Source organism: Polyodon spathula, chromosome 13 (assembly GCF_017654505.1).
Source record: "Polyodon spathula isolate WHYD16114869_AA chromosome 13, ASM1765450v1, whole genome shotgun sequence".
Classification (NCBI taxonomy): Eukaryota; Metazoa; Chordata; class Actinopteri; order Acipenseriformes; family Polyodontidae; genus Polyodon; species Polyodon spathula.
The window spans coordinates 5310826-5337551 of record NC_054546.1 but is presented as its reverse complement, the minus strand read 5'-3'; the positions used below and the strand labels follow the sequence as shown (position 1 = coordinate 5337551).

The window sequence follows — 26726 nt, the reverse complement described above, 5'->3', positions numbered from 1 at the left end:
ACAAAAATATGAATTTATTCCTTGGTTATTTTGTTACGTAGTATAAGTATACAGTAAATAAGTTAGAACCTGTGCATTGGAAAACTTTGCTTTGTATTGATATGCACAGTAATGCTGTGCTACTGGCTATAAATAATTTGCCTTCACCACGATATAATGATACATTTTAAAATGCTAGAAAGTTTGTGGCTCTTGATATTCCCTATGTAGACATTCTCCTGTCTGCTGGTAGCATAGCAATGGTTCTTTGGGGATTAGAGTTTTTATGTTCAGTATGCTCACATTATTCATGTTGATGTTGGTAATAAAACACATTTTTAATTTTCCTTGTTTGGGTATTTTTTTTTATCCATGCAGATATAGTATTATAATTTTCTCCAGGAAAAGTAAAATGATAATAATGTTTCATTTAAGATACTTGTACATTCAGTGGACATTCATGACAGAATATGTTCTCTCCATAAATAGGTCATAGGCACCGTGCAGGATAACGCATCTCCCTAGTGTTTATTGAATCGTTTGTTGAATGCATGTCAATAACATGTTTATTTAAAAGAAATACCTTTATCTTGACACTGAGGTTATGAGCTGTGAAGTAATTGCATTGTCTCATGCAAGTGTTTTAACCTCTGACGTGTCTGTCTGATGCTCAGACTGAAAGGACTGTTTTATGCTGTCTCTTTGAGTTATACAGCAAGCAGTTAATGAAGCTGTCTCTGAAATCTTACTTAACCTAGGTCTGACAGCTAAGCCGGCTCAGTTTGGTGTGGTCATCACTGTTTGGTTTAAAAAAATCTTAAAAAAAAAATAAAAAAAATGAATAAATAAAAATAAGAAGAAAAAAAAAGTTCCAGGGCTATTTTGTCTTTTTTGATAATCTTTTTAAAAAGACCTTACAGTGCTTTAGACTGAGGTAACAGATCTGTTAGGTGTACTAAATGAATGACTGTAACCTCTGTGGAGCATGTGCTTTTAAAGTAGTTTCTTTCATTTAGCAGAAGCAGCTCTGTACAGATGACTTGTAGTAGTGTAGGGGCTGAGCGGGGTCCAATTCTGTTATGGATCTTGGAGAATGACATGCTACTTTGTGTGCTCTTTGTTTTATTTCCAGATGTACTCAGAAAGTGATCTGTTGAATTTACGTCAGGCAAAGACTTCAGTGTAAGCACTTTGTGGCTGTTTTAGCTAACGGGTCTTGCTCAGACACAAGCAATGTGTTAGCCTGACAGAACTTGGACCTGCATGGGAGGGATGCTATTTATCCATCTTGAATATTCCTATTCCTATAACTCAAGACTACAATCCATCCCTTAGTCATTGGGGACATCAATTCCAATACACTCAACATTGTGCGCCATGTTTGTTTTACCAATTACTTCACTACTTTAACAAGAATCTCTACATATATACAGCTCTGGAAAGAATTAAGAGACCACTGCAAAATTATCAGTTTCTCTGGTTTTACTATTTATAGGTATGTGTTTGGGTAAAATGAACATTTTTGTTTTATTCTATAAACTACTGACAACATTTCTCCCAAATTCCAAATAAAAATATTGTCATTTAGAGCATTTATTTGCAGAAAATGACATCTGGTCAAAATAACAAAAAAGATGCAGTGTTGTCAGACCTCGAATAATGCAAAGAAAATAAGTTCATATTTATTTTTAAACAACACAATACTAATGTTTTAACTTAGGAAGAGTTCAGAAATCAATATTTGGTGGAATAACCCTGATATTCAATCACAGCTTTCATGCGTCTTGGCATGTTCTCCACCAGTCTTTCATATTGATGTTGGGTGACTTTTTGCCACTCCTGGCGCAAAAATTCAAGCAGCTTGGCTTTGTTTGATGGCTTGTGGCCATCCATCTTCCTCTTGATCACATTCCAGAGGTTTTCAATGGGGTTCAGGTCTGGAGATTGGGCTGGCCATGACAGGGTCTTGATCTGGTGGTCCTCCATCCACACCTTGATTGACCTGGCTGTGTGGCATGTAGCATTGTCCTGCTGGAAAAACTGATCCTCAGAGTTGGGGAACATTGTCAGAGCAGAAGGAAGCAAGTTTTCTTCCAGGACAACCTTGTACTTGGCTTGATTCATGCGCCCTTCACAAAGAATGAGTCAAATTTTCAGCTTTGCCCAACACCTGGTCATCTAATGGTTAGACGGAGACCTGGAGAGGCCTACAAGCCACAGTGTCTCGCACCCACTGTGAAATGTGGTGGAGGATCGGTGATGATCTGGGGGTGCTTCAGCAAGGCTGGAATTGGGCAGATTTGGCATGAATCGAGCCAAGTACAAGGTTGCCCTGGAAGTAAACTTGCTTCCTTCTGCTCTGACAATGTTCCCCAACTCTGAGGATTGGTTTTTCTAGCAGGACAATGCTCCATGCCACACAGCCAGGTCAGTCAAGGTGTGGATGGAGGACCACCAGATCAAGACCCTGTCATGGCCAGCCAGCCCAATCTCCAGACCTGAATAGTAAAACCAGAGAAACTGATAATTTTGCAGTGGTCTTTTAATTTTTTCCAGAGCTGTATATATATGTCCAATATTACATTACATGAATATACAGTACAACCACCATTACAAAAAGAGAATGTAGAGAAATCACTTTTTCTAAGGCTGCTAACTGCTAGCTTTTGTATATTTTTCATTGAAGACAGTAACAAAGACTGAAGCATTCATAAGGATCAGACCTTTTAATGAAGTCCTTCAGATTGGGAATTATTTTGCGGTTTTGGTATGTGCTTCAGGGCATGTGCTAATGTGGTCCTTGACTCCAAGTGAAGCATCCTTCTTTTTTACTCTGTTATCTTGAGGAAAGCACAGGAAAATCCAGTTGTTGTTGCTATAGCTCTGCATAGTAGTGGATGCTACATTTTCTTCTTCGTTTAATTTTTGTCATATCTTGCAAAACAGCAATGTGTCATCCTGAGCCAAGTATTCAGGCTTACTTTATTAAGTTATTGTTATTAAGGACTGAGATGACTTACTTTATGGTAGGCAGTACAATAGTCATGAGCAATGGTGTCTCTATGAAAATAAATCATTATCTAACAGTTTTGTACATTAACTTCATCATATTGACACAAAATGTTCAACGAGAATTGTGGTTGGAAAAGTAAATGTATACAGTTGTGTTTGGTCAGTTTTAGTTTTGGAGCATGTGCAGTTAAAAGCGTTAGCACAGCTTTTAAGCATTACATTTGAAACAGTCCATTATAATTTAATGAACACCAAGAGTGGCTTGAATTGTTAAAGGGGCTTCTACCTATTTAAGATTCAGTACAGTCGTTCTGGGAAGATCTCTCAGTAATAACCCTGGTAATGATTCTCATTTCTTGATGTTGGCCAAAGTGTTGCAAGATTGAAATGCGACCAGTGCTAGGAATTCCTGACTTTGTTCTTCTAGGATTTAGATTTGTGCCTCTTATGCCAGTGTTGTACATAGAATTTAGATCAGACGTCTGATCACGTTGGACAAGACACAAATAAACCTCAGCATTATGTTTTCAGTTTAGGTGTACACTTTCCTCGAACTATTTACAAGGAGTGATAAAAGCAGAGTAAATTTAAATAAAACAAACAGAAAAGACACAATATGAATGAGAATCTGGATACACTGGGATCATGGTCTATCGCTAGAAAGAACATTTGTCAACCAAAGCATTTGATAAGCATGGAAGAAAAAAAGAAACTGGAAAACCTAAATACTACAGCTACATTTAAAAATTACTTAATCATTTTGAAAGTTGCCATCCATCACCTAAAAGCTCATCAAAACATGAGTGCATCATTCTGATTGAGGGAAGCTTGTAGTGGGCATTGCTCATTGCTCTGGGTTATTGGCTTGAACTTCTCACTCATCTTGGAGTGATGTAAGACTGATCTTAGACTATCTAAAGTTACCTTAGGTAGTCCAAGATTATTGCTAATAGGGGCTGCTAAAACCAGTCACTTGAGTGATTTAATGCAGATGTCTTAACTTTTGATAAGTCGTTACATTTGCTGATTCTTAACTAAATAAATAAAAACAGAACATGTAAAGTCAAACGTGAATTTTATAAATCATTACTTTGCTGATATTTAAAATAAATGAAAGCAAAACATATAAACAAGCTAAATTGCTAAAAACATTCGCTATTCATGAGGTTATGTCCCCTGCCTTTGGCAAACTAATGTGAGTCAAGCTATATTGGCAGTTCTTGAGATGAGTAGAAGCAGTGCTGTTAAAGTGGATCTCGTGTTCCCGTGATTTCTCTCTTGACCCATACCGCCTGTTCCTGTTTGTATTCACAATATGTTTTGTTTGATTTATCCTGATGTACCTGGAACCTTGGTGTCACTTTTTTTTTGTTCATCTTGAAGCCTTTCCAGAATAGAAATTCTTTAGAGTCTTCATGCTGTGTCTATTACAGCTGGATTGTGAATGGTTCATTCCACTGCAAATGACCACCAGTTTTTCCATGAAACCAGTACAAGAAACCAGATGAATAGATTGACTTCATTTTTCCCAGAGTGTTTCTACCATTTCCACCATTTCAGTCTGTACCCCTGGAGTGGTTGGAGTGGGCTTGAGAACAATTGCTACTGTACTCTTAGATAAGTCCATGATGATTCCCAATGTACATGTTTAAAGTGTGAATTGCTAACACCCAGCTGTGGTACATGTATGATGCCTAAGAAGGGCATGGCATTTATAGATAACTGTGGATCATTGACATATCCTATAGTATAGAAAGATCTTGCTTTCCAATATACCAAAGCATAAAACCGAGATGCCCATGGAAGATAACTGGCACACTTTGGTCACATTCCACATAGTTAATACAAATAATGACCTACATGAAATTGTATTCATAAAATAACAACAGAAGTGAACGCCAGATTTGGTTCATGACTATTCAAGTTGCAGAGAGGTTTGTATCATAAATGTTTTAATTTTACTTAAAAACAGTATAAAATACACAATATTGCACATAGTAAATCAATTGCACTTACCTCATGATACAGATAAACGTCTATGCCTCTCTTTATGCTACATTAGAACTACTAGAGTAAACTCGTCATGTACAAGATCTGGAGGTGTGCTGAATTATTCTTTCATTGAAGACAGCCAACAATTAACATAGCGACATTACATGGAAAATAATGGGACAATTGTTTAGCTCTTGCCCTTGGCACAGATTTCTAGTTAGGAATGTGTTCTGGTGCCTTATTTTGTAGTTTGTATAATTGGAGATGAAAAGTACTTTTTCTGTAATTATAAATTATTTTTCTTACATCTGCTGTATGGTCAATCTGATTATTTAAAGAAAAAACAATAATAACAATCAGCACACCTCTAAGAATTAGCCCTCTTCACAACATATGAAAAGCTCATTTGAATTCCTCATTGAACATGTTTGTGCTAATCGTCATTGTTTGGAAGTAGCCCATTTAAAAGCTTCGGTTTGGTAAAATGGTAGCCTGTTTTCTTTGTTGACCACCTTCTGAAGTGTGTGGTTCTTGACAATAGTCACAGCCCCAAACGACTCTATGATTTGGTACAGTGGTATTCAAGATAACATTTTCAAAACACCTGCTAATTGTGCACAATGGTTATAAAGCTGTATGGTAAACAAGCAGCATAGGATCGGGAAAAAAAAAAAAAAAGTCAGCGATCAAGACCCACCTTTCAGTGGTCAAAAACTGTTGTGAAAAGCTGTGTGATTGCTACAATGTTTCCTTGCCATACAGTCTCCTAAACACTGTACAGTCAGTGCTCTCGTGCTATTTACAGTGGTACTTTAATGTAAAATCTTTTTGTGGGGGCTGAACTTCAACACAATTTAGGTGGTCTACACAACAGACATTTTGTAGTGACTAATACGGCACCTGTGCAAACATGAGCTTTTGGAAAGTTTCCAATCAATATCATTATTAGAGATCTGTGGAATTTGCTATCATTTTACTCTTCTTAAAGTCAAAATAAAAAATAAATGTAAAACATTTTCAACAATATTAAATGTTTGACAGACATCTCCCCCCTGCCCCTACATTTACCATTTTACTTTCTCTTTTAGTTATCTCCACCTATCTATTTAAAATAAATATTTTCCATTCCATTTTATAATTTACACATGCTCCCTTAAGCACTAAGGATGCTGTCGGCTCCTTTCTGTCTCTAGTGAGAACTCAGATATGTTTTAAATGAAGAGATGATTTATAAAAGCAAAGCATATTTGCAAACGTTACAAATTCTAATAAAACTAACGAGTTAACAATAGACCTTTGTTCTTCATATTTATTTTTTCATACATTTTCTTGTGAATACATAAATAGGGAAATATTAGTTTAATTTATTTAAGACAAATACATACTTGATAATGTGGAGAAACTAAGAGAAAGCTGGGCAATAAGGAGATGCCTCATTGTATTTTTGATCATTTTTACATGTAAACAAGAGGGAAAACTTCATTCATGCCTAAAAATAATGACGTGTTTACCAACACATTCAATTCATGTTTTAGTGAGTGTTAAAAAATTGACACATTATAGTTAAATGTCAAATGAAAAAAAGGTTCTATGTATTTATATTAGTTGCACGTATTGTAATATAATACTGTGCAGTTTATAAGTTTCCTGACCCTTTTTTTTTTTTTTTTTTTTTTGAAGAGCAGCATAATTTAATATTAACGGATAGTCATATTTATTTAATGATAATTTAAGTATATTTATATATCTATATTGATATTGTTTTTAGTAAGAAAAATACATTGTTGACTAATTTTAACAAATACTTTTTGTTTTTTTTTAAAATAATGTTTTTTGTTTTATTCTTTCATAGTATAATATAGCTGGGGTTTCCAGAATTAGAAAGTGGCATGAGATTTTTATACTAGCAAATTAGAAATTCTCCCAGTAGAAAGCTTGGGGTCTTGAAGCTTGACCCTGTCAGCTTGTAGTGTCTAAAGGCATGTATTGACTTTAGGAGATTTATTACTGCTCACCACCACCCCCACACACACACTCATACTCACACACCCCTTTGATGAGGAGCAATAGACATAGAAGTCTAGTGATGTAAATGGTAGATAAATCAAAATATCTGACGTGTCACCTATATATAAATCCAGAATCTGATTTGTCATAAAAATAGTTCTTCAGATTTACCATGAAAATCAAAAGCCACAGAGCTGTGACTTGCCTTTTTGACTTGAAGCATCATCTTGTGGATTGCTGGCAGGAAAAAAAAAAAAAACCTAAAACAAAAAAAAACGTAGTCTTTTGATTCTGGCGCATTGCTAAGCGGTTGGTTGCCTGCCATTTAACAGGTGTAGCCATAATAATTACTGAACTGATAAAAAATATTTTTGACTTGGCAAGTTTTAGTAGAAAATAAATAAATAAATCCCATTTACTGCCCACCTTACTGGTCTGCAAGAAAGTAGACATGACGTATTTTCAGCTTCAGGAAATGATTTAAGTCTGTCAATCCCTTTTTTGGTAAACAATCGAGTGTTATCCAGGTGAAATGCTTTTTGCAGCTGATCTTGTGTTTTTTTTTTTTTTTTTTATTATTTTTTTTATTATAAATATACCTCTTTCCGGATCCATTTCGTGTTTAATCTCTGGGGTTGTTTAGAACTAATATCCATGTGTTGGTGAAGGTAGGCCATACAATTTGAGATCCATTAGCAGAGTCCTGTTCAAAGAAACCAGAGTTTCCACCTGGCATGCTTCTTTGACTCGGTTTTGGATTTCTGTTTCGGTGTTGAAGCATATCCTTCCTGGGGGTAAGGCAAAGATGGAACCTGAGTTTCTTCAAATGGACAGAGCTTTTTCAAAACTGGTTGAAGTTTGTCCTCTTGTTGCTTAAAGTCTAGTTCAACACTGCAATAGAAGAATATTATCCTGTTAACATGGCTGTGGTTTCATGGATGATTCTAAGAATACAACTGGTAGTTATCTGAGAATACTGTTTGAGACAAAATGGACATTCATTCATGGTTTTAGGCTGTTGCTATGGGCTACCTGTAAATCACTGTTGCAAATCTTTTGACATTTTGACATGTCTGCAAGAGATAGAAATCTCATAATTGCTCTTTCGGAAACAAGTGCAGTAAGTCATGGCTTGATTTATATTTTTATTTGAATAAAAAATCAAGCTCAGATTGGTAATTTCTCAATCATGGAACTGCAGATACTGAAATGAAAACAGGTTGTGCTAAGTGAATTGCTTTACATGTATCCTTTATTTTTTTACATGAATACTTAAATACAGTAACGGTAATGTAGTTATTGAAAAAAAATGGAATTATACAAATTGCTTTGTAATCTCATTGTAAGCAAAGTGTTTAATACCACGTACCAGATGGCTGCTTCAGTTAAATATAATGGACGTAATGCTTTTTTTTTGCCATTATGCTTTTGCACTACTTAAAGAAACACTACTGTATTGTGCAATTTTGACAGCCCACGCTTACAAAGGCTTATGTCCTTGTGATTGGGATATTCCAGTTTCATATTAGAGCACTACTGACTTCATGATTCTGCAGGTTATGTAAACGTCTTAATAAAGGGTTTTTCTGGCTTTTTCCTTTTCTACATACACTGTACCAACTGCTGTCTGTTCTATAGTTTGTAGTCACTGGTTGCGCACTTCACCCTCTCATCTGAATATACTTGTGGTTTTCAGTACTGTCTACGTCATATACCCATCAGTGTATCAAATAATACGCTTAGAATTTTATCAATAGACCATGTTCAGAAAAAAACATTTTTTAGCCTGTTGTATAGTGACCTACAGGTTTATAATACAGCTGTATTATATGATTTTCTCAGTTAGGTTCCATTAGCAGTGTTGTCTTGTAAACAATGAACCATTTCACTGCTGTGTTCTTTTAACCCATGGCTGTGTCAATGGTACAGTCTCCCTGTTTTAACAAAGTGTATTTACAGTTGGTACTGTATTCTATTGTTTTCTCAGTAAAGTTCCATTACTGGTGGTTACAAGTAAACCGGTCAACATATCAGGGATACAGATCTTTTTGACATTTTTTTTACTTCATGTTTACAAACCATTCAATCTGATATTCTATTCCTTTACATTATGCCTCCAGGGGATGCTTTGTTTTTAGTCTGAAATTTAAATATTCAGTTTTTGTACCCGTGTAAATTGGGGTTGGATATCCTTGTAAATGAGGTGTTGCTTCTCAATAGAATGACACAAGAAAGATTCCACAAGCGCATAAAATGTAATCTGTTTTAGCTAGGTTTCCATCAACCTTAATCCATCACAGATCAAACCGCTGATGTGTCAGGAGCGAGGAAGTGAAACAGCCAGATTTAAATGAAACCACTACATATACTAATGTAAGTTAAGTGGGCGTAATCTTTCAAACCGTACAGAAACAGTCCAAATGTGGAAACTATACATTAAAAAAAGGAATTAGCCTGGGCACCATTAGAGAAAATTGCTCATTATTACCTTCATATGGCATTTGGGACTGCAGGTATTGCAGAATAGTTTGTTCCCTGGTGCTTTTGCATGAGTCCCTGTTGTATTTCCGTAGAAGGTGGTAGCGTTCTTATCTCTATTGAAAAGGGAGTCGTGACTAAAAGTGATTGCGAGCTGAATATTGTAATGTCATTGAGCCTGCATTCTCACAGATCCTCCTTTTATTTTTGTTGTCCTCTGATCTCTTTTTAAAGCTGCAGGCAATCTACATTTTGCAAGGGCTTACATTGTGTAATAGTAATACAGATGCACTCTGGCACTGTGCCAGCATAATAATAACTAGTCTGTTAAGTGGAGTGCCTCTTATTGTACTGAACATTAGTATCATGTATTTTTTTTTATTTGTTTGTTTTTTTTGCATCATTTCAAGTGGGGAAATGCATTTATTTAAATGGTGCACCCTATTGAGTGATGATGCAAAATTCTACAGTGCACTCCCTTTATAAGGTGGTCCTTTATTCTGTGGAACAGGTTATAGTTGTAGTCATGGTCATGGCTCCCATTTGCCCCATAAGGCCATTCTAGTAGCACAAGTATTCTTGTTATAAGGTGCTATGCAGGGGGAGCACTGTATGAGTAGATGCTAACATTTATTGCGTTTTCATCTTAAGTTGCCCGGTGGCAGAATTTTGGAGTAGAGACAGCATTACACAGCGGTTTTGCAGATATTAAAATTTAGTGAGACACTCAGTTGCATTCACAAGGTGAGTCTTTTGATGTCTGCTTTGTTCATATTTGCCAGCTTAGTGCACTGAACTCCATCGGAATGCTGACTTCGATTCAGTTGCTTTTCATTTCACAAAGAATGTCCACATGATATGCATTTTCTGCTGATCTTACAGAAAACTATATGAAAACTTTACAGGGCACCACCCCAGCCCCCACCCAAAACAAACTCTTTTGTACTGTGTAATGGCAAAATTCCAAGTCTATTTTTAAAATCACAATTCAATGCAGCTAGTTGTTAAGGGATTAATCACTAAAGAACCATGTAATTATGCTGTAATCTAATTCAAACTCTTGTTAATGAAAGGACTATCTGCACTGAGACAAAAGACTCTCTAGCTTTGTCTTGGATGGTACAAAAATAAAACTCTCAATCTAGAAAATATGCATGTCCACCATTTTTTGAAAATGTGAGATATTTATATGGATTTCTGTCTTTAGGAGTGATGTTTCATTAGCTTTGATAAACAAAGGGACTATTGGCACAACCCCAAATTGGATATCCTCTAGCTCTGCTTATCTACCTCCAAGGGGTGTTCTTTGCACATTTAGGAGGAGGGGGGGGGTTAGCTACTGTCTCCCTTGTCGGCTAGCACCTTCTTATGCCATGCCATTAAATAACCTAGCCCTTCTGCTGCTAACAGTGGCTAGCTTTTATCCATGAAATGGTGTATGGATTCCTAGCTTGGCTTGCACCACTGGGACTTGAGACTGATTTTCTGCAAACTGTAAACCCCCCATTCCTCCAGCACCTAATTAACTTAGATAGACCACATTTCATTTAAGGATTTCAGTTTAGCTTTTTAATGCTGGACATGATCTGTTATGCAAAGAAAATGCTGACAGAATGGAAAATGAATAACAACAAAAACAACATTATTTGATTATTTTTACAGAGTGTTTGTGAGTAACTTGCTAATATTGTTCTTACACCTAGTGATGTATGCATGTCTGGTTTCCTTTACTTTACCCAGGCATGCATGAAGGTGAAATACATTTAATTTATCAGTATGATGAAGTTCAGCGCAGTGTATTCATTCTCCATCATATCTAACTTGTTTAGCTTGATTTCTAAAGTATTCAAAACAATAATGTTCATGTTGCCTATCATATGTAGTCATTTACACACAATTAGATGTTAACAAAGGTCAAATATTTTTCTTAGATATCTGTTCATACATACACTATCATTTTACACAAATTGCAAAGTGCACACAAAGCCATTCTCAGCATCATTAAGTAAACCTGCTGGCATCATTTTTTTTTTTTTTTTTCATCGTAACGTGATCCTAACCTATATTATTTTTAAGAAGTGTAGGTTTCGGCTGTACCTTGATTATTAAAACACCAGATTTTTTTTTTATAATCGTGTTATCTTATTTTACCGATTTAAAGTTTTTACAGGAGACCACCTCTACTGGATCTCAAGATAAATGAATGCCCTGGAAGTAGTTCTTGAGCCATGTTACTTTCACTTAATAATCCAATGTAATTGGAGCTTTATATAATGGTTACTTATTTTAGTCATTTTTAAAGGAGAGCATTTACTTTTACGACTCATTTTCATGAGCAGACCTAGTTGCTTTTATCATATTGTAGGTCTGTATTGCCACTGATGGCAATTAGGCATGCCTGTTTTCCATTCATTATAATTAATGCACTGTTCATAATATGTGACTAATTACCCCAAGTGATGAATCAGAAGTCTTTCTGTTTGTCTTGTTTGTTAGGCTGAAAACATAAAAAAATGATAAATTGTGTAACTATTACTGTTTCATAGCTACCCCCCCCCCCCAATGCAACTGCTGTAATATGGTAGTTAATACCTAGTTAATAATGCATGGTAAATTATACTAATAGTGATATATTAATAAGGCTAGTTCATTGTGGATTGCCACCCTAGACTTAATTTAGTGTTTTTGTGCTGGAAAAGAACCAGTAGGGTTTACTTGCCATTATAAAACACATACAGTAGTTATTTGTATGTATTGTGTTTGTATCTTGTATGCAAAGTATAACATACAAGTGTAATTTAATGATGACAAACAAATTACATCTTAGAAAATGCTGTAATTTGCAGAAGATAAAAAGGTATAGAATAGCTGCATTCCGAAATTCAACACTGAATGTCAACAAATAAACAAAGCGGTCCAAAAACAGTGGATTTTGATCGGTTAATTTATGGGCATCAATAACGATCTTTTAGCGGCCGTCCTGAATAGTAATTCTAAAAAGTCAATAAAATCTAATTTCATTTAAAAAAAAAAAAAAAAAATCTGCGATTTGTAATCTGTATTTAATCTGCTAATTGGATCAGCACTAATTGTATAATTGCTATTATATGTATGATACTAATAGTTGCCTCATTCTCGAGGTTAAATCGAATCTGAAGCCTGTTCAGATTGGATGCTGTTTGTTTATGCCAATTGTAGCAAGAGCCAGGTGCCTTACACGTTCTATCTCTCTCTCTCTCTCTCTCTCTCTCTCTCTCTCTCTTCAGAGATACAGGTACTGTATACACCTCCATCTTCTCTAGGACATTCCTGCTGTGTCACATTTAGATTCACTCTTCTTTTGTCCACTTTTCTTCTATTAGTGTCAATTGACTAAGTTTATTTAGTTCCGAGGCATACTTTCATGAAACTGGGCTGGGATCGAAAAGACACATTTTATTCAACCTGTCAGCAGGCAATCTGGGATGGAATGGTGATGCTGCCTGTTTAATGTGGTAATATGTTTAATGAACCTCTGGAGGGCTTTAAGGAAATGCATTAAAAAACCCCTCAAATTTCATTTTTGTCATTAATGGCTTCTGTGTTTACAAGTGGGATTGCTATTTTATTGCTTTTCTTTGGCTTTAATGTAGGTCACCTTAATTTTGTAAAGTAAATGCATTTTTTTTTTGTAATAACAAAGCGTTTGGCAGCAGATTCTGAAAAGCTTTATCCCTCCCCTGCATCCCCCATAAAGAATCAAAGCAACTCATTGATCACTGACAGAAGTACTAATGTGAAGGACGTTTTTTTGCTTGATAGATGGATGTCTTTGTCTTTGTCGTGTGGTTCGGTTCTTGGTGTGAAGAAAAAGATGATCTGACAGTGAATACTAGTTATATAGAGGATTCAAAGAAAGGTTAACTAAAAATATGAATCTCTGATAAAATCAAGGTTTGATTTTCCTATTTTCTTTACAAGCCGTTCATTTATTTTAATCACTGCAGCATTGTTCCAGGTTATCTAATAATTATAACATGCTGACATTTTTCCAGTTTGTATTTTGTATTGTGAACATTACTTTATCTTTTATTTATAGTATTTTTTTTCCATATTGGTTCATATGGTGGACTGTTACAGATTTTAAAATGTTTTGATAAAGTTAAATTAATTTCTTATTAGCAAGAATTGACCATGAGCTTGCCAGCCATAAAAGACTATATTTAGGTGAAATGAAAACCTTTTTTATGTTTTTTAATTTAGCTTTCAAGTAGTTTTAACCTTTTAATATTGCATGTGATCTTCATTCTAAGTACTTTTTCACACTATTCATTCATGTGGATAATTAAAAGAAAACTGACTCAGAATAGAACAAAAAAGGGCTTAAACAAAAGACCTCTATCCACAACATCAGTGGTTTGTGATGTAAACGAATGTAAATGCAGAAGTCATGGTAATTTAAGCAGTACTAGAAAGGGCACTTTCACCCAGAGATGCTGTAATCGCAGAGTGAGATTTAATTCCAAGTACTGATAGACATGATAAATTGGCATAGTTTCTGCATGCACAATTCACTTGCCTACTAAGTACACTAACCAGAAGTATGGGTTTAAGCCTTTTGATCACAGCAATATGAACTCAATTACAAATCTGATTTGAAGATGTGTGTCTTATTCTAGCATACCCTTCAGTCATTGCTGCATACAGTAATTTCACTAACTTAATTAGTCTTGATACGATACCCTGCTGACATGGCTGTCTCATGATCCAAAGTGGAGATGGGCAACATTGGCCCACCCAGTCCAGTTTGCGTTCTCACATATTTGTAATTGAAACAATTGAACTAAAGATGGAAAGGTTTATATGACACATTATAATTAAAACCCTAAATTGCATAATTAAAACAAACAAAAAAGCTTTACCGAAACTATGCTGTTTAATGGGGATCATAATTTTTTGTTGAAAAATAAATACATTTTTATTGTAGCATCGTAATGCTTATTCATTGCTGTTTCTTATTGTATAAAATTCTGTGCATTATGTTGATACATCACGTGTTTATAAGGCATGGGGTGGTTTTATGCTTTATAGTCTTACAGGTTTCACAGTCTTTGAAAGTGGGGCCTTTATAATAACATACAACACCTAAGTAGGATTAACACGTGTAAGCATCTGTCTCTGTCACTACTCTGCATGTGTGTCTGTGAATCAAGAACGGACAGTTTAACAAACTGATTAATCTGTGCAATGCTATCTTTGGTAAATGCAAAAGGCTTCTGTCGATGACATAGCGTTAGGGTTGCTGGGGTCTGGATGCTAGCATGTGGTTTGATGTTAAAGGTTACAGTGCTCCTACGGGTTATCTGTTGCTTTCCGTTTCATTGTGAACGGCTTTTTCACTCTGTCTACTATTGTATCATGCCTTCATCCAGCAAACAATCACTGTTCCTCCTTTGTGGTGAATTTTCAAGGCAGCATAACCTTTACAAACCATCTCCTGAAAAAAAACACTTTTGAAATTGAACTTAATTAACCTTACTGTGCTGTGTAGGGGGCTATAAGAGAATATGTGCAATAACCACGCATTCATTTCTCTATCGAGCAGTACCCCAGTCTCCAACCCCCTAATGTACTAATCTGAAGGTAAAATCTGATCTGGAGTTCTGTAGAGTGCCTTCCAAGTGGTATTTCTTTCCAGAAGCCTCAAGTGGCTTTTAGCAGCTTTAGCAACCAACTGTCAAAAATCCAAGACTACCAATAACTCAGCAACATCTTTAGAAAATTCTAGTATTTGTTACCACCTATTTTTTCTCTACATTTCTACACTGTTCTATACATTACATATACCCCCAGAGGTGCTGTTGGAAGACATATTTCTATTACTATCTGAATTGGGTCATAGTTTCAAGAGCTTTGCAATGACTGTAGCCAAGCACATTGAGAAAACACTCTCATTTTCAATATAGAATGCAGTTTTATTTCTAAAGCTGTTTAAATTTGGGTTAGTTTGTCATGCACTTTGTATGTACTGTAAAGATAAAGTCCATGGGCAGCCTGCTATGCCACTGAAGTCTGCGTCAGCTTTCCGTTAGTTAATGAGTGTCAGTAAAGGTACTGCAATTAACAATTTTGAGGCATACAGGTGGTTTAACCTAGTTGAAAAGATAGTACTTTCATATTTTTCCCCAAAAAAATTAAATAAAAATCACGTTTCAATTTGTATCTTCTTTACCAGATGAGATCCACTGAGCGTAAAGGCAATTTCCTGTGATGATTTGGTTTGTCATGCCTTGCTCTTTGTACCTCAACCAGAAAACAAAACTTTTCAATGCTTTCAAAATGTGCCGGGATTATTTAAGAAGTATCTCTTCACTTGATCAGCATATTAGACTCCTGCACTGTGGTATAAGATAATTAGATTATAAGGTTTCCAAATGAACAAAGAATCAAGAAGGAGTGTGTCTTAAAGCACCAGTCTTAAAATAAATTGAATCCTTTTAAATCTTCTTTCATGCAGCGATGGTCTTTAATTAGACTGTGGCAAATGTGCTGTATCATATTAGTATTCCAAGATTATATATAAAAATTAATTACATTAATCATTTCCACATGGCACTTTTTCATTTGTATCGCATTGACTTTACAGGATGCATTTAGGTAGTCAGCAGAGCAATAGATTCATTGCTGTTTAACTTCTGTTCCACTCAACTTAAACCAGCGATGCATGTCTCGCTTGGTGTGAAAAGTTATTTTTTATATATATATATATATATATATATATATATATATATATATATATATATATATATATATATAGGATATATAATAATATATATATAATACCATTGGTAACCATTGTTATATTATATGTTTACTTTAGCTTGCAAACATATATTTATTTATTAATTGTAATGTTAAATATCATTTGTAATTTCCACATAATACACAATATAAATGGTTTACTTTATTTAGCAAGCAAGATGTAGTTGAGTGCATCTTTTATTTTTAACATTAGAAACATTAATAATGCTTTTAGTATTTTCAGCAAATAACCTCATTTTGTTCACTTCTGGGAACTTTGTTCTGTCTCTTCATGTTGGATATCATGAGCCTTTAATAACTTTGACTTCAGCCATTTATGGAACAGATGCACATGCTCTGTTATAATGACACTTTTTTTTTTTTTTTTTTTTTTTATAATACTTCAGAACATGACATGCTTCAAATCCAATAACGCAGCTGTAATCTATTCATATGGCTACGTGTGTACTTTAAAATAATCATGCCTACTTGATTTTAAAGCACTGCAGCACTGACATACAGCAGGAGAAGGTACAAGACTGGAGTGCTAATGCAGTAAACTGGATCGATTTCTTAATATTCTTGCTCACAGCCGTCTTACATAAAAAAGTAGAACTCAAGTGTTAAACCTTCACTACGGTATTCGACTGCTGTAAAACTTCTCTGAATATAACATAAATTGTATTCTTAAACATAGTGTGTTAGGGGTGGTTCCAGCTCTCGTTTACAGAAAAAGATTACTGACTTTGCCTTAGGATTTCACTGAAACAGTGCGTCATCCTTAGTACAGTTTAAAAGAAAATTACTTTTGGATGTGCTAATCAATGTCAATCTATTATTCCTTTTGTTTTTGTCAAGTTCCTAGATAAAGAAAAAATGCCTTGAATTTATGGCAAACCAAATGATCATTTAGAGATATCTCAGATTGCTTTTAAAGATTAAAATATTTATAGATATTTGTAAAACATTGAGATATCTCTAATTGATTTACAGATATCTTTATCTACTCTGGAAATCATATGGATTGTGCTAGCATGGCACACCAAACCTGTCATTTTAGAGATATCTAACAATGAGGGTTTTAAAGATATCTCTAACTTCCTGTTCATTTAAATATATATTTAAATAGATATCTCGAAATGAACAGGAAGTTATTTGAAGATATGTTCAAATGATTTAGAGATATTGTTAAATGAACAGGATGTTATTTAGAGATATCTCTAAAAGATTTAGAGATATCTGAAAAGTATTTAAAGCTATCTCAAAAACATTTCGAGCTATCTTAAAATGACTGAGATATCAAAATGCGTTTTAGATATCCCATTTAAAGCTCCATTTTAATATATCTGTAAGTCATTTTGAGATATCTCTAAATGATAATTTGGCTTGCTATATGAATTCTGTCATTTGAAAGAATTGCTTGAATTTTCTCAATTGGTTAATCTTAACCAACAGTGCAATTTTCACACAGAGGCCTTTAAAGTAACGCAACCTTTTAAATAGTTAACTGGTATTCCTTGTTCGGTACATAGCATTAGGACAGCATGAGTCGCGTGACCAAGAGAGCCAGAGTTGATGCAGATGGTTTAAATTGCTATTCAAACAAAGTTGTTGTTGAAAATCCCAGGCCTGGGTAAATCAATGCCATTAGGAGTTGCAGACTAAGATGTGTCTCGAAAGTTGTTTCACCAAATTAAGGGTTAAGAGCTGCACTCGTATTGGCAAAATCCCAACTACATCGTTATCTGCCCTGTCAGCAAATTAGCAGTTCCGTCTATAGCGAGCAAAATGTTTTTCTTTCTCTCTCTCTCTCTCTCTCTCTCTCTCTCTCATGATTAACCCAAAGGAAAGATCACTGCCCGGTGTGTTACTTTTAATCCTGGGGAATTGGAGAGTAATGCAGTTTGAAACTAACCTGTAAATAATGCATGCGCTGTTTCGGCAGGTGTCGCAGTTTGCCGTGTCTTGTCCAGTCCGGTAGGAGAGGCTGCAAAGATAAGAGAGCGGAATGAGTAATTACAGGGTTTATTTAGTTGTTCCCTGCCCATTTGCTTGCTGTCTCGTCTCGTTTGTCATTCCTTATTATCTCTTAAAGTAAACTTGGCCTGCATTAAGTTTGTTTTCTTGTTTTTGTACTGGCACAGCGGTCAAGATAAAGTTTCACTTTTAAATAGGTTTGCTTTTAAGGTGCGTTTTAGAAGGCAACAGCGGACAATGATCTACATTGACCAAAAATGATTATGAAATAACATGCAGTTTTTCTTGTCTCACATCACCCCACCGGGGTAAGAATATACCTAAGAAGAGAAGGTCACGTATTTACTGCTTGTCTGTCATTTTTAGCTATACAGTTTGCTGTGGGTAATGTAATTTTTTTAAACTATACATTAGAGATCTATAGCTCCAATGTAAGTACACAGCAGATTAGGTTTATGGAATTATTTTTAATTCTTTTTTTTTTTTTTTTTTTTTAAATTTAGTAGTCACCAATTAATTTGACCTTGTTTTTCTCCTAATTTGAAATGTCCAATAGTATTTAAGCTCAGCTCACCGCTACCACCCCTGCGCTGACTCGGGAGTGGTGAAGACGAACACACGCTGACCTCCAACGTGTGTGCTGTCAGCCGACTGTTTCTTTTCACTCTGCAGGCCTGCCATGCAACCAACCCAGAGCTACAACGTAGGAGGACAACGCAGCTCTGGGCAGTTTACAGGCAAGCCCACAGGCGCCCGGCCAGTCTACAGGTTCGCTGGTGCGCGGTGTGCCCCCCCACCCCCCAATAGCCTTGAAAACATGACTTTTGACAATTTGCGAATTAACCAAAAACTGACTTTTGTCAGCTGTCGAAAGCATTCAGCACATACATCCTCTGATGGCTATTACTGTAAATGGTGTTATTTTCTAAGGGCAAACTGTTTTTGTAGACTACTTCTATTCAGTGGTTATAGCACAACCCTGAAATGTTGAAATACTGCAGGTGATTTTGAAAGATCTTCCTTTTTTTATTGTAAAGTAAGATGCTTACAGCTGGATGCCAGTGACGTACATCGTATTACTGACACTGTCAAATGGATGTAAAATATATTAGCTTTATTATATCGGATAACCTACATTATTTTAATGGTTTTATAGAGCGTTTTGATTCCATGAAACAAGACACATTGACCTAGACCTTATAAATAAGACAGGTGAACAGGTCAAACAGGTGAACAGCTGGCGTACCCAGGCACAATGATCACTGGTGCAGCTCTTTTTTCTTCTCCCTTGGTTCACAAATTTCCGAAGATGTTGGGGGGCATAAATTGCCTTTATAAATAAAGCTGACCCCCTAGGAAACTAAAGCCTGGGGATGTAAGTCTTCCTAACCGCTCAGAGCCATGGTGGGCAACTGTGCAAGTCAACTCTCCTTTCAGTCCTGTAGTATTGTATTTTAGAAATCAAAGAACATTATGGGGTCTGTCTTAATAATATTGAATGGCAGTGCTAAATACTGTCGCTCTATATTAATCTGGCTGGGAGTTTCCCCCAGTTATGAAAATCCATACTGTACATACCATGAAAATACACTTCAATGAGTGCCCTGAAAAAACAGGTTCATAAATTTTAGGTGTTAAGATTCTCCACAGTCACTTGCTTGAAAAATCAGCCTCAAATGATCACTGTTGGTATCTGGTTGAGGTTTTAATGTAGATAGTGTCAAATGTAGTTTGAGTTCATGATTGCAATATTGGTAGTTCATTTAATTTAGTTTGATGCAGATATAGCCACAACATTACAGCTGTGCTAAGATCAACTTGACTTCTATGGTGACATGCTAACAAAATGGAAAGCAGATTTGCACAAAACTCCTGTAGTTATAGTAATGGAGGTTTTACTATTCTGATGAGGTGGATGCATCTCGGCTAAAGAAAATTAATTCAAATTTATTTCTGCTGACATCATTGATTGCTACTGTGACTCACAATAAAAGTGCATTAGTTCATTGACCTCCAATATCGCAAGGTCACGAGTATGACCCGGAGCTCTGCTTGTCAGATCTATAGGAGTGATGGGGAGTTGAGGGACAGCAGTGTTTCTGTTATCTGATCAGAAATCTTCAAAAATACCCTTTCTTTTTAACCCTTTCAATCTTCTCCAAGTGCCGTATGTTAACATATTCTCTGGAAATCACGCTGGTACCTTCGGGGTCCCAGTCTGAGGTTGTGTATTAATATATGTTTGTTCTGTTCTCGTGTTTCCTCAATAGAGGAGTTTATTCTTCAGCTCAACAAAAATAATTCAGGATTGAAAGGGTTAAAGGAGTGCTGGTCAGTGCTGTAAAATCATTACCGTACCTCTTATTGGCTTTATTGACATTATTAACGATCCCACGTTTATTTTGCTGACAGTCTTATAGATTTTCACACATTGTTATTGAGGATATTCAGTTATTTCACATACAGCATTATAGACCAGGGCTATCCAACAAAGGGCTCTTGAGCCCTACATGGCTTATTGAGCTCTACACAATGGCTCTCTTGATTTGGAGGAGGAATATCATCTCAATGGGTGTTAATAGGTTTGAAAACACTGCAAGGACAATCTAGCCTTTAGTAGAAGCATGTGCAGTCAAAACGCAACAAAACTGATGATTACATTTTTTTAATGACCAATAGTGAAGCAGTGTCTCTGTGTCATCAGATTGAACCTTCCTTTTCATTTTTTTTTCAAACATGTATTTGCTACTTCTGTGTATGTGGCTTTTAGTTATCACTAAACTTATTTTAGGTTGCAGTCAATTATGTTAGTGATACAGTACATATTACTGATTACTATACAGCAGACCCAGCTATTTAGGGGACAGCCATTTGAAATATCTTTTATCAGATACTTTGTATCAGATGGACATGCCATTGCATGAATGTTAGCTATCCTGTACTATTCTGTGCATTCCCTGGTCATCCATATGGCTCTGTTGGCTTAGGCAGCTTTGCTGTAGATCAGCTGTTGCATCCTGGTACTTTCACTGTAGGTCACATTGTCTGATGGCAGCTAGAACATTGAAGTGAGTTTGAACTGCCGCACATAAAAAGGTTTGGTAACAGGACGCAGCAAAAAACATAATATACATGATTGTCTTTTAAATACCTGTATGTTCCAAATTGAAGCAAATAACCAAAAGTTCTTGGAACAGGAGAATGGGGGTGATGTTTTACTATTGCTAGTGGTAATATGATATGAAAAAATGAATGTCTAAGCGGCAGTTAGCCCTATTTTACAGTGCAGGATGTCAGGAGAAAGTCTCTGTTTATTTTCAAGGAAAGGTTTGCCAGTTTTTATAATTCAGCTTTCTTTTCAAGGCCTATAAAATAAAAACAGGAACTATATTTTGGATCCAATAGCTTCAAAGTTGTGAAAACAAATACAAGACGAATGTACAACAGTGTAAAAGATTCTTTTGAAGGTCTTTTTTTCCCCTGTCCCTAACGTTTCTTGTAAATGTACATTTTGTAGACTTGAGATGGGAAGAAAAAAAAAATAGAGTTCACGTGGATGTGCTTATAAAAGCAGATGGGGGCAGAAGTTCTGCGCAGTATGTGAAAAACAGTGTTTTAGGGGTTAAACTGACAGTTGAAATTTGAAGCCCAGTAACTTCTTGTCAACCAGTTTGTCAAGTCAGTGCTTCACTCTGTGATCTACTGCACAAAACAATTGCAGTTGTTAGTTTTTATTTTTTTGCCAGTCATTCACTTGGAAAGTTGCCAACACAGTGCCCCAAACCTGAATCTACAAATTTAGTGTATCGAATACGTACTTTGTACGGTGGTTATCAACCCCTTTTACATGCAGTGCTTTGTGGTAAGTGAGACTGAGCTATCACTGTGTTCTAAATGTGTTTAGGAGTGTGACTATAACTGTTTTTGTCTTTACCAAGTCCCAGCAGGGTTTATGTGATTGACCTGATAAGAATATTAAAGCCTTGTCCATGCAAATAAATGAGAAGAATATTTCAATTTATAAAGAGAGGAATGAAGGTAGGGATGGCTTTTTAAGTATGACTGGTAAATTAGAAATTGGGTGCATGTTTTTGCTGCAGGTCAAATGTTTCAACAGATTGCAATGTAATTTTCCTTCACAGAACATTTATTTTTTGTGGCAGCTGCAGTTTGTTGGTGCAGAAATGGGTTTTGCGCAGAAATGCTTCATTGACAGCAGTAAATGTGCCTGGTTTCATAGTTCAGAGCATTTTTTCTTACTCACATTGGCTACTTTGAGATTCCCTTATAAAGCAAATTCAAATTCATTGCAGGGTTGTAAAGAAAATGCATTTAAAGGAGGGCAAAGGTTGTATGATAACGGTGAATCTAATTGTGTTTACCATCAGGAAGGTTTTACCAAAAGCACATTTATAATACCCGAACCAGAGGAAATTGTCAATTATGGGCCAGTTTGTGACCTAATGCTAATAACTTCACAAAACCTGATTTTTTTTCCTGGTAATATCCAATGTGAAGGGTGTACCAATTATATATCTTGTAGTAGTACACTTGCAACCAACCAAAATATGCAGTGAACAGTAACAGATTTTCATGGGAAATGAGCTTTACAATTTCATACAAGTTACAGGAATATACAATTAAGCTGTTTTAAATGGGGACCTGTTTTTAGATGGATGGATTTAATCTCGGCTTACCCTTCTCTGTGGGCTTCTCCCTTTTCCAACTCCTGAATTACACCCAGCAGCACTTTGATGGTCTCCTGACTGGAGCTGATAAGGTTCTCCATCACATGGAGCTGTGCTTTTAGGTCCCCGTCTTGTGCAAGAGGCACAATCTGCTGGCAAGTCTCACTCGCTGCCATTGCGCCCTGACAGGGCTGAGTTTCCACTGCAGGTGAAGCATGGGTCTGAAGGGACTGTTCATTACACTGGCTTGATTGGCACTGAGCCTGTATCGAACAGGCCTGGCTGCTTAATGGTTGCGACTGCATTCCATTCAACTGCAAAGCTTTCTTGTTTTTTTTCCCTGCCGATGGACTTTCCAGACATTCAACCTGCGTTAAAGAGTTCCAGGCAATGGGACCCGTGACCCTGTGAGCTGTGTCCGTCACCTGTGCTATTGAAACTTGTTCGAAGTTCAGCGTCTGCGTGTGTGCTGACTGATTAGAGTCCTGGTTGCCTTGTGACGCTCCTCTGTGAAGTTTGGATTTAATGTTGCACAGCTGGTACACAGGCTCTTTTAAACTGGAGTCTGCTGGGTTTGAAAAACAAGGGGTATCTTCAGAGTAGCTGTGCAACAAGGCATTGGTGCATGTTTTTCCATCGGAACAGTTACCACTGGAATGCTTATCTACTGCGTTTAAGCAGTCGTTAGTATGTGAAGTCAACACAGCTTCTTTTTGTTTGCTGACCACCTTGCTGCATTGAGCAGCTCCCCCTGAGCTTACTTTGTCTTTATTACCCTTAATGTCGATTACAAATCCATTGTTGTGACTTTTGAAGTCTTCCACAACTGATGCATTCTTAATGGCATGCCCTTTCTTCCGCTCAAAAGGGAACGTCTGGTAGCGTTTTTTGAGATCGGGAGAAGTCTGCACCCCAGTGCTCTTGGTAACGTTGGGTATTGACCTTCTTGCTGGCACAGTCATGTACTTGCGGTAAGCCGCTTTACAAGAGATTGGTTTCGTACCCTTTCTTTCTGATTGCTTGGCCAGTTCCCTTTGCTCATTTTGGGCTTCACAGATGTCCTTAAATCTTACCTGCAGGGCTTTATTTCTTTTTCTAATCTGCCTGTTGGGATCCAGAGAGTATTTCATCTCCAGGGTTAATGACGCGGATGCCTCGACCTCTGTGTCTGAATTTGTGAGCAGGCATTTGCTGGCTTTCTTGCTCACCATGGTTCCTGTGTGGATGGGGAAAAAATAGACAGTGCTAAACAGGAGATGAATTACTGTAATATACAGTATATATAATGTGTGTGTATATATGTTGCCTTTCTTGTGAGATCAAACATTTTCAAAATAGTTTATTTCTGAAATGACTTCCTTTTGCAGGAGTCTGGTAAAATTGTGCATGCATGTATGTGTCGGTATGCAACGTCGTGCCCGTCCAGTAATTGAGACTGTGGCTTATCCAAACTGACAAGGAACTGAGACGAGAAGATGTCGTTATTTACTTGCTGAACTCAGAATCTGAATCAAAGTTTAAATAATACCTACAGTCTATTACAAAGAAAGGTTAATTGCTCATACTTTGCAGTTTATGGTTTTCATATCACATTTCCTGGTGGAAGATAGCTTCATTCCAATCAGGCAGCAGAATGTGCCCCAAACTGCTGCAATATTAGCATGATTGTCGTTTCAACGCACAACTTTAAATAGTGGAGAAAATGTCAAGCTGTACTGTTATATAAAGGGGGGACACTATTCAAGTATTTATGCATATATGGTATAAAGCTGTTACCTAAAAACAACACAATCCTTTACTTCTTAAATTCAAGTATTTACCTACATTGCACAGAATCTCGCATTTTTAAAATGATTGTTAATCTGTGTATTTACTTGGCTGAAGAAAAGGTTACTTGTATTCGGTATCAACAATCGTTTCCTGATTCCAGATCTAAACACTGCCATCATTTATGTATGGAAATTGGCTTGTGATAGAAATAAGGGGTACGAACGTATACAAGTGACCTTTTTGTTTCCTAGGTAAATAAATGTGTACAGTTAACTAGATGCAGGTGTGGATGATACAGAGAGATAGCAGGCAAAAGCTCCCTTGTTTTAACAGAAAATCACACTGTTGGCAGTCTGACAATTGTGAAGGACGCACCTGGAATAGTGTTCATAGTAACTGGAGAATAATGATAAGTAACTACTACCCCTCACCTTTTAATAGTGCAAATGATTGAGAGGATGAGCGATTCGATTCTTAACAAAAGTAAATCCTTTGAAGGAACAATTAATGGCAGAAGCTGAAATAAAGTGACAGTGATCAGTAAGTGCATGGTGCTGTCAAGTTTGTATAATTTAGGTGCTCAACTGTTAATGAGAAATAGATTTTACAAATACTTTTGTATGGGATAAATGTGTTACTTATATTTAATAAAGGCTCAGAGAAGGTAAATGAGTATATAGTGCCATAAAAAGGATGTCTTGTTATGCTGATTTCCATAAATGTCTGTCCCATTTTTAGTGCATTAGGGTTTAGTGTTTTTGCTTTCTTTTTGTATTATTACTTTTTTGCACAGTAAGAGAAAAAAATGACACATGCTGGTAGGTGAACCATGGGTGGTAGTGTATAATGAGAAAAAGAAGAATACAAATGTTTGTTGTTTCTTGGAGTATTGCACTATGGTTTGTCTCCTTGTTTGGAGAAAGAACAAGAAAACGTCAGTTTTTTAGTGATTTCTACCTGATTTTTGTTGTCTTATTCAATATTTTCCCAGTACAATTTTTGAGGAAATACACAATATTCTGATTTAAAATGCTGTTTTATTTTGACTGCGACATTGTAATGAGCAGCCTTATACTGTATCCTAGGATACAGCAGACGTTTAGATGTCAGAGGATCAAATAACAATTAACAATCAAAGTCTGATTATTGTGGCAATTGTTAGGCGTAGTAACTACTAGCTTGATCAAAACCTAAACTGAAATACTTGCATGAAAACATTACATTTTTAGTGGATGAGGAATGGGGAGAAAACATAAATCAGTTTATGAATATTCAAAAGTAAATGAAGTGGGTCAGATGAAAGGATGCATAGCGCTGGAAACCTGCTGCATTGAGGTACATGTTCGTGCTGACAATAAAAGAACATACTGAAAAATAAGCACTATTTTCCTGGCTTTTACACACGCTTTAATAAAAAGAAAGTGCAGAATGACTGTGTTAATGAGTTTGTCAGAGTGCTGTGCTTTGCAGAGAGGTATGTATCTGTGACTTTGTGCGACAGTACTGTCTGTCCATCAGCTAAAACACTGCCTAACGCCGACAATCTTAATCGTAAATATTTGAAAGAAAATGGTAATGCTTTAGTTGGTAAACTTATATGGAGTGCATTGATGGAAATGTCCAGTGTGATTTTTAACGCTTCTCCCAATGTCTTGCACTGCCCAGTTCTGTCAATTTTCTTTTTATGATTTCAAGGTGAGTAAACCTGGCTTGTTTTGTGCTGATGTTATGTTCATACCTTCTGTAGGTACTATTTCCATCAGCACAGTGATTGCTCAAACGTTTCTATTAAAAACTATTTTTAGTAATTTTTATCCCTATTTTAATATATGTAAAATAAACTATGTAAAATAAGTTAAAATTCCCAGAATCTTTTTTTAAAGGTAAAAGCCGAAAATGTGGAACACTACCTATAAGCAAAAAATAGCAAGTTATGTGGGAAACAAGGATCATTTTCTATCACAGTACAGTTGAAATTCTTACGGTACCTTAGCAACAAGCATTGCAAACGTATTCTTTGCTGTTAGACATTTTGACATTCTC

The 26726-nt window shown here is 36.1% G+C and overlaps 2 protein-coding genes across 2 annotated transcripts in view; one reads left to right on the top strand and one right to left on the bottom strand.

Annotated features, from left to right (window-relative positions):
* The window catches only part of LOC121326054 (dedicator of cytokinesis protein 1-like), a 201212-nt gene that overhangs the window by 66360 nt on the left and 108126 nt on the right, over positions 1 to 26726 (top strand). The gene's annotated exons all lie outside the window — the stretch shown is intronic.
* LOC121326052 (inhibitory synaptic factor 2A-like) lies at positions 7629 to 24124 on the bottom strand. The gene is made up of 3 exons (XM_041269202.1): positions 22923 to 24124; positions 18164 to 18235; positions 7629 to 7881 (listed from the first exon to the last, which is right to left on the bottom strand). Exons 1-3 carry the CDS (start codon positions 24122 to 24124, stop codon positions 7698 to 7700), a joined length of 1458 nt encoding a protein of 485 aa, XP_041125136.1. The 3' UTR covers positions 7629 to 7697.